Source organism: Mercurialis annua, linkage group LG7, assembly GCF_937616625.2.
Source record: "Mercurialis annua linkage group LG7, ddMerAnnu1.2, whole genome shotgun sequence".
NCBI lineage: Eukaryota > Viridiplantae > Streptophyta > Magnoliopsida > Malpighiales > Euphorbiaceae > Mercurialis > Mercurialis annua.
Window position 1 is genome coordinate 2,800,860 of NC_065576.1, and position 10,097 is coordinate 2,810,956.

General features: G+C 28.2%; 1 protein-coding gene across 1 annotated transcript; it reads left to right on the forward strand.

The window, feature by feature from the left end:
* The first annotated feature begins 3,849 nt into the window (after nt 1-3,849).
* LOC126655024 (protein JINGUBANG-like) lies at nt 3,850-5,749 on the forward strand. Its single transcript, XM_050349025.2, has one exon. The coding sequence runs from the start codon at nt 4,048-4,050 to the stop codon at nt 5,548-5,550; it is 1,503 nt and encodes a 500-aa protein (XP_050204982.1). The 5' UTR covers nt 3,850-4,047; the 3' UTR covers nt 5,551-5,749.
* Nucleotides 5,750-10,097: the final 4,348 nt, after the last annotated feature.

A 10,097-nucleotide genomic window follows, 5' to 3' on the forward strand; every position in this document is an offset into this window, starting at 1 on the left:
CTGGGTCTGCTCCTCCAACCGAAAAAAAAATTAAAAAATTTCAGCTTAAAAAAATCTGGTGAAAAAAATATTCCGACAACGGTTTCTGGTGGGTGTTGGTGGTTTCCGGTGGAAATTGAGCGATTTTGATGTGAACGGAGGATTAAATTAATTTGGTTTTACATAGTTTAAGGGTGGTGATAACCCACTTTTTTTGGGTGTTTTTGATATAAAAATGCAAGTTGCGGGTCTGTTTGATCCAAAAGCCTGCAAACTGATTCTTTTGATATTTCGTGCCAAATTGAGGGGGTGAATCGATCCTTTGTTTGTTAAAAAATAGAATAGTTGTTTATCATTTTTTATTATTATTAATTTAAGCCTCATTTTTTTATTATTATGTTTTTCTTCCTCGTTTTTACTTATAATATAGTAAATTTTTTAAAAAAAAATTTCATCATGGTTAAAACAATTTTAATTTTAAAAAAATAACTTATATATTTCAACAATAAAATTATAACTACTTTTTTATTGCAACCGTAACCGCTGTCACAAAAATAAAAAAATTCTCGTGGACTTCTATATCAGATCTTTTAGAATTTTTAGTGGTCTCTATTTATATTTAATTATATACGATTAGTTTTTTTATTATATCTTTTGTGAGAAAATGATTGTTTTTTTTACATAAATATGTTTGTTTTCTTCATAAAAACTAAAAAAAGCTGAATTTTAATGAGTGAAAAATTAGACTCCTTATGTATCGAAAAACTTCCTCTCTTTGATAATTTTGTTGTCCTTCTCGATTAAAAAAACTCTCTTCATCTTCATCTTTTAGAGGTGGGAGAAGTTGATTTTTTTCCGGTTTTAATCGCAAAATCATTTTTTTGTCCATAATACTATTTATTCTATGCTTTTTACTTTTTGATACAATAAATTTTTTTGTTAGTAATGATATGGATTTTTATCATGTTTGAATAAACTTGTATGGTCTTATGTTCATCTTATAAGTTTGATTTTCTAGATCGTTCAAAAAAAATTGTGTTTGTTCGAGTTTTAATTCAAGTAATTATAGATCTTTAGAGGTTTATAGATCTAATTTTTTAGAATCTCGTTGAAAATGATGATCAAAAAATATTAGATATAAATTGATCGGACGAATCTTCGGTCTAATTGAAAGAAGGCTAAAATCAAAGCACCCCGTCCAACCGAACTTTGTTCATCATTAAGTTAATTTCACGAGATTCATATCTAAATTTCATCACTTTTGATTAATGTTTTTCCTTGTATCTTGGCTGTTTCTTACTATTAATCAAAATTTGAAAGATTAAATAATTGATTTGGAAAAAAAATTAGACTCCTTCAAAACTCGTCAAATAATAGTAAAATTCAAGATAAATTACAATGTTAGTATCTGGATTTTTTAACAATTTTTTTTTGGTGTTTGAATTATTTATTTATTTTGAATTAGCATCTCGACTTTCTAAAAATATATCAATGAGTGTTTTTTTTATTTTGCAATCACTAGACTGCTAATAAGACCAAAGGTTAATTTTAAATTTGCTGATATAATTTGTTATTATAATTCCATATGTATAAGTATGTTATTTCGCACATTTATGAATTTTTTTACTAATATAATGAATGAATTTTGGGTATAAACATAAGTTATTTTTATCTTTCAACACACAGGTGATCGGAAAATGGCTAAAAATACATGTTTGGTATATTTTTAAAGAGTTAAAACATTGATATGGAAAAAAATAAAAGTTCAGACACTAAAATAAAATATTTAAAAAAGTCCATGCACAATAATGTAATTTAAAATTTTTATATGTGATGTGGTACAGTCGTTGAGTAAAATATTTTGCTTTTTAAAAAGATTATTTTTAATTATTCTGTTTCGATATGTCAATTACAACTCAAATAACATTCAATTATTTTATCAACATAATTGATGGCCGTTAAAAAAATTTATATTTATTACATAATTTATATATCTATTTAAAAATTATATAAACTAATTAATGTGTTGTAATATTATATATATATCCATGGCTTTTGCTGCCGACCGCATAAATTCTGATTTATATATGATTAAGTTTCTATATCTATTTAGACAAACATATTCAGATAATTGAGTGTGAATTTTCAAAAATAAATAAATAAATAATTAAATAAATAAATGAGTGTGATGCTTTCTAAAGTTTTCCACATAAATTTACTTAACTCGATGAGGTACAAGCAGTGAACGATAATCCGTCAATTATTATTTTATATTATTAATCTCTCTTTTTTATAAATATCTCATCTCATCCTCATTTTAGCTACGGTATTCTAAGAAGCACGGAAACTTCGATAAAGTTGTGTTTCCCGTTTCGGAAACGTTTCGGAAACCGGAAACTCTTGGACACCCGTACGAAACGTTTCGGGCCGTTTCTGTAAATAATAAAAATTAAAATTTGTAAAAAATTTAAAATTATTACCCACAAATAAAAAAATATAACTAGTTACCCATAAATTTTACATTCGCATTGCCCACAATACAACAAATATACTTATTTGTGTTGAATTGTATTATATTTTTATATATTTATAAAATTTTAAATATTTAGTACATTAAATTGAATTATTTTGTTAATTATCATAAATATTTAAATAATATTTTTATAAATATATCCCTAAATTTTTGTTATTTACACGTTTCCCCCACGTTTCGTGTCCTTCATTTTGAAAAACTTTCGTTTTCCCGTGTCCGTTTCGTATCGTTTTCGTTTCCCGTTTCCGTTTCCGTGCTACTTAGATAAAAAGGGAAAATAAAATTACACCGTTAATAATTAATTACTCTGGAAGAATGAAAAAGAAAAAACAAATAAAGCCTAATTATATATCCTTTTAAACAAAAAGAGGCCAATAAATTCATCTAAATTTGTATTTTCAGTCATACATTATGCTTAATTTTAGCAATTCTTTTTGTTGATTACTAGCTATGGTTTTTTTTTTTTTTTGAAATGAACTATGGTTGTTTTCTCCTAACCGCTTCCTTCAACTTATTGTTAAAATGAATATTTTTATTATTTATTATATTGTATCTATTACCCGAAATATGAATAATTATCCACATAACGGTCGTGCCATGTCATTTTTATACTAAACCAATGGTTATTTGCGATTTGGAATATTAAATATACGAACATTGCAAGTGTCTTACTGTTTTATTGAACAACTGACGTGATACTGCGTAGAGTGATTATTTTTAAAATAAGGCTGGAACTGACTAATATTACTAAAAGAAAATCAAATCATTCTCTCTTTTCGAATTACAAGTCGTTTTTTTCCTCTGGATTGTTTTTCTCTGATTTTATCACTATTTAATTTGGATTATTTTGTATTTTAAATATAATTAATATTTAATGAAATCAACTATTTTTGTGTGTGTAAATAACATATTATATTGGCAGACCAGGTCCATGGTCACAATTGTTGTTTTGAAATCAACAATAAAAATCCCATTTTAGTCAAAATGTTTGTTTACGAATAAGTAAACAACAAAATCGATCAGTTCAAAAACATTATCCAAAATAAAGTTAAATTTCTAACATCACTATATATATGTCAATATTGCTATAAGGCTTCTTTTGCTTTTAGCCAAGCCATGGATGCAAAATTCAGAGAAAATATCTCTTTGCATCTGTGCAATTGCAAGATACTATATGTATCACACATGAAAAAAGATCAAGACGAAATCGAAAAACCATATAATTTTAGACTCGACATGATTAAATTATACGACAGTCGGAAATGTCATTGAGTGTCACGAATATCCTAAATTAGCATTCTTAATATTAGCCTTTAAGACCAAGTCAAAAGGTAAATAAATTTAAATTTTCTCATCTATTTATCAATTTCTTTCCAACTATTTTCCATGCATTTTCACCATGTCCTCTCCTATTTTAACCACCCCTAATCTTAGCTCACAACTAAATTTACTGAGCTCGAGATGGCACGTCATCATCGGAAACTTCTTTTTTACAGCCACAATTTACAAAACGGAATAACAAAATATCCTTAACAATGGCTATTCTGTTCATCATAATTTGCTTAATTTCTATTATAGTTCTCACCGAATTTCCTCTCCATTCCCACGTCCGAATTCTAGATGCAATCTTCAGTTTATTCTATTGCTGTTCTTCTCTGATATTGTGTAAACTCAACCGGAATCTCAAGTCATTAATGAAGGGCTTGTCGCCGTCTCGACCGCAAGGCGAGACCAAACCGCCGCCCGGACACGGCCATCGAGGCCATAGAATCAAAACCTCCAATGGAGATAGTAATAGTATGTATCAAAGTATTGGAAGTAGCGGGCAAGATTATAATTTCTTGAACTTTGACTCGGGATCTTCTGTTAATGATCAAGTTACGTCCCCGTTGACTAAATCTCCATGGTCGTCTCAGACAAATCTTGATGAGTATGATAAAGATGAGAAAATTAATCAAGATTTTTCACCTAATGTACTTATGGGTTCGTTAGTGCGTGAAGAAGGGCATATTTATTCATTGTCAGCAAATAAGGAGCTTCTGTATACCGGTTCGGACAGCAAGAATATTCGTGTCTGGAAGAATCAGAAGGAGTATTCCGGGTTTAAATCGAACAGCGGGTTAGTTAAAGCGATTGTAATAACCGAAAACGGGATATTCACCGGTCATCAGGATGGTAAAATCAGACTATGGAAAATTTCGACCAAGAACCAAACCGTTTATAGACGAGTTGGTAGTTTACCGAAGTTTACGGATTACTTAAAAAGCTCGATCAAACCGAGTAATTACATAGAAGTTCGACGAAACAAAAACGCGGTTTGGATTAAACATTTCGACGCTATTTCGTGTCTGAGTTTAAGCGAGGATAAATTGCTTCTTTACTCTGCTTCGTGGGATAAAACGTTTAAAGTGTGGAGAATTTCGGATTGGAAATGTCTCGAATCGGTCGTTGCTCATGACGATGCATTGAATTCGCTTGTGAACGGATTGGATAATTTGGTTTTTACGGGCTCTGCGGACGGGACGGTTAAGGTTTGGAGAAGAGAGACGCAAGGAAAAGGAACGAAACATTATTTTTCTCAAACATTGTTGAAACAAGATAGTGCCGTTACGGCATTGACGATTAATCCTGAATCGACGATTATTTATAGTGGCTCGTCCGACGGGATTGTTAATTATTGGGAAAAGAATCGGCAATTAGCGCACGGGGGTATTCTAAAAGGGCATAAGCTGGCGGTTCTTTGTTTAGCAACAGCGTCGAGTCTTGTGTTTAGTGGCTCGGCCGATATGGGAATATGCGTGTGGAGAAGACTAGGCGGCGATCATATATGGTTGTCGTTGTTAACGGGGCATACGGGGCCGGTTAAGTGTTTGGCGACGGAGAAAGGTCCGGAATCAGAGGCTGGTGAGGCGCGGTGGACTTTGTATAGTGGTAGTCTTGATAAGTCGGTGAAAATGTGGCGCGTGTCTGAGAATGCCCCGCCGATGGTTTGGAACGGGTGTGCTAGTTCTATGCCCGTGTCGATACCGTCGTTCTGAATTTAATTTCATGGTAGAATCGGTGAAGTAAGGAATTGAAATGAATTTATGATATAGAAAAAAGTTGATGAATTGATGTATGAATTTTATCATTTTACATTCACAATTCCATCGTTAAAAAAAAAGGAGCTGTGACCAATCATTGTATTCATCCCAAATTTCATAGTATTATCATTAATTTGTTACAATGTTTTTACAATTTCGTCCTACAGTTATGAATTAAGATTAAATACAATTTAGTTATTTTTATAAATGGATTAGTTTTAAGGAATTATTCATTAGGCTACTCCTGAATAAAATTCAATCTCTAATTTATGAATTCTTTTGTCTGCATGTGCATGGAAATGGTTTAGAATTTGAGGTGTGATGTTGAGACTCGTTAAGGAAACCTCATGACCATGTACCAAAAAGAATTTGAGGTGTGATGGGCAATAAATTGTGAAAATTATGTGTTTAATTTGTCTTAGTCTTTCATATACTAATTGCAAGAAGCTTCCGTGGCTCTACTCAAATGCATTTTACGGTAGCTTGAATAGCTTGTTGTGGTATTTATAAATTAAACTCTAATAAAATTAGTACTGAAATTTCCTAAAATTATTTGATTTATGAATGAATTATATAGTAGAATTTATTTAGAAATGAACTTTATATGAAATAAATTCAATATATTATGTCTTGGAGTATTTTTAGCTTAAATAAATACTTAATTTTGGAGAAAATATATTTTAGTTACTTTTCTCTTTATAATACTAAAAGTATTTTTTGTCCTAATATAAGAACTCTAATATTTATTAAAACAAATTTTCTTGCACTTTTTGTATTTCTAAATATTATTTATTTAGATGAATCTTTTATAGCATCTCAAAAAAAAATCTTAAAAGTGTCAAATTTTTAAATATAATAAGTTTGGAGTTTGACTCTCTACAAATTAAGAATCAAATTAATTCGTTCTCTATTTCATATCTCATTGATGAGATTCGAAATTTTCAAAACGATTTTAGTAGTTTTTTTAATATTGTTTTTCAAAATAAAAAATGAACAAAAAAGTAGACAAAATAGAAAATAAAAATATTTATTTAATATTTATAGAAATAAAATAAAATATTATAATTTAGAAAATTCATTAGATTAAAACTAAAACTTATATTCTTTATTTTTTTAAATATGTTCTATAATCTTAATAATTTATCTCTAATTAGAGAAGGCGAGAATTGGAAGAGAAAACTCCGCAGTGCTTCAACCTGCAGAGTCAAACGTGGTCCATATTAATTACTATATTAAGAATGAATGTTATATTACTTTTATCCTTTTCATTAAATTTTTATCTATTTATAAATAATTAAAGAGTATTTTTTTAATATGATAATCAATATAATATTTATTATTTGATTAACTGCATTCAAATATTACGTGTCACTTAGTGTCATTTAGTTAAGGAATAATATATAATTCTATGCTAGGTTCAACTTTAAGAAGCTTAAAAATGGTAAATAAAAGAAAAAAGAGAAGGGTAAAAACGTTAAAGAAATGGACAAAAGGTTCCTAAACAACTGGCTAAGGGACCAAAAAAATGGTGAATTTTATTCCCTTTTCAAAATAAAAGATGCCCAATAATATCTTTTTTTTTACGAATCTCATGAAATTTTAGCACGCAATACAGGGAAAACATGAATTTAACAAGCAGCAATTAGAATTTTCAGATGATTTAAAAATACATATTTAGATTGCGTCAAATAAATCAAGATCGCGTGTTCTTATTGATCCGGCGTGTATATAAATATTACTTTCTCCGTTCTAAAACGATTGTCTACTTTTTCTCTTTCTTTTCCTTCGTCGAATATTTATCAATGTTGGTAGGTTAAAATTAAACTTTAAATATGTTTAGAGAGTATTTATTGTCATTGTTCCAAAAAAGTGAATTGATCATAATATATTTAATAAGGTTATAATATAAAAAAAAGATAAATTTATAAAAGTTTAAAATATATTAAAAACATTTATTAAAGTTTGTAAGAAAACAATAAGATAAAACAATTATTTTGAGACGATATGAATATTTGATTAATAAAGATATATTGTTGTAGGTTTTCATTAGTAGATCCAATTCTGAATATATGAATAAAAAAGTTAAATTTATTGTAGAGAAAATATGTTAAAGACCATTTTAACTCAAGTGACGAAAAAATATGAATAAAAATGGGGATTAGAAGATTAAAAATATATATTAGCATTTAATTTCATATGTTATTCATTTAAGTAGGAAATGGAACCGACGTATGATTTGGTTCAAATCAAATTGAACAATGACTTTTATTAAAAACATCAATTTGATTTTTAAATTTAATTTTTTTAAATTAATTATACCAAACCAATTAATTTTGTTGGTTAAGTTTATTCTAAAACTAAACCAAATGTTTTTATCAAAAATTAAATCGAACTGGAAAATTACAGTATTTTTATGATTTAAATTAGACATAATCAAATATAAGCATTTTATTCTATTAGTTGTTTTGACTCACTTTTGCACATCCTTGAAAAATGCAATGAAAATTAAAGAAAAATGAAATGGAGTTGATTATTATAATTAAAAAAATATTTTAAATTATTGTCATAAAATATTTTCACCATTCGCATTTTTTCCGATTTGAATACCTTTTACCAAACGTGCCATTATATATTTCAACCTGTTTAAAAAATTTCATCCTATCACAAGCGCTCCCCCTTCCCAATTACCAAAAAAAAATGAATTAAAAAATTGGAATGTGGGGTGTCACGTTTGATAAAAGGTCGGAGATTTTTATACTAAAAATAAAAAATTGAGATGTGTAGTGCCATATTTGATAGTGTGCTTAAATCGAAAAAAAAAGGGTAAAAATTATGACAGTAACCCTTATGTTTATGGATAAACTTTTTTAATTGTAGTGACAATAACCCTTATGCTAAGTATTATCAACCTCTATTTTTTTGGAGAATCTTATCAACCTTAACACCATTAATACTAACACTTTAATACCATTAATACTAACACTTTAACACCATTAATACTAATTAATCATTGATTTATAACATAATTTGTTCTCCTTTTGGTACCAAGGTACATTATGAAATAATCAAGCACTCAATCCAAAGGTTTACATGTGGTCCTTAAAAGACAAAATAAAGGCTTGCCTTTATGAATTATGACAAATATGTGAATTTTCATTTTCAAATAAGAAGATTGAGACATTTGCTAAACATTTTGAAGGGATGTAAATAGTTTGGCATAGACCTCTCACATATCAACTTCTTAAGCTCTCACCTCATATGCTATGACCTAAAAAAAGGTTATCTATTTATTGGCCCGTCAAGAGAAAAATTCTCCAACTTGGTACAAATAATAAACTATATATATTTTAAAAAATAAAATTTATTTTTATTTATTGAAAGGTCAACTGAGTATTTTTGGGGGAAAAGACCAATATTAAATCCTTGATTAAAAACAAATCATTTAATTATATATTTTTTAAAAGAATATAGAATAACGAATGAATTATCTATGCTGTATAGAAAACAGTATATATAAATAAATAAAGTTTTTTTTTAATTTACAACTTTTAAACATCAATTATATATTTTATTAAATATTGAAACTTTTAAAGGATAGTACTATATTACATTAATATTTAAATATAAAACTCTTAAAACTATATTTTTTTAATCAATACCGTAATTTAAGTTAAACTGTTATAGGATTTGCGATACATATGCTTACTACAAATTTAAATCACTGTCTTAATAACTTCCCACATGCATGCCTCCAAAAAATAACAACTTTGAACTAAAACAAGTTAGCTCCTACAATTTTATTCTACATAAATTCTCAACATGCATGCCTGCAAAAAATGTACAAAATTAACAAACAAAAAGTTATACAAGTAAATCAATTAAAACTAAGGATTCATTATGGCAATGGTGAAGAAGAATTTTGCAATGTGGTTCGTTGTGGTTTTGTTAGCCACGAGTGTGTTGCTAAGTTGCACCGAAGCTCAAGACGCAGACAAAAAACTACGCCCTGGTGTGGTTAATCCATGTCTAGGACCAGAAGGGGAGAAGATCCCTGGTTGCCAATATAATAATCACGGTCCTCGTGAACAGGCTAATGAGCATAACCGCGGTTGCTTAAAAACCAACAAGTGCCGCTCATAGGCAGACGTCTATTAGAATGTCTATCGATTTGAAACGGGAGTATAAATATGAATATATATAGATGAAATGAAAAAATATGTTATGTTTCAAGTTAATTTATATGAATTTATATATAAATCATATAAATTAAAGCATGTTTATTTTTCTCTATGTTCCATATGAAGTGACTGTGTTGTACATGTAAATTTTACAATATGCAATAAATACACTTATGATAAATGTGAATTTAATGTTATGTATGTTTTGCATCTAGCTTCATTCATAATAACAGGAATATCAAATACTCTTTTCATCTCATTCTTTTAGTTATATTCTAATTAATTATTTAAAAAATTTATTTAGTAATTACTTTTTGTGTGAAT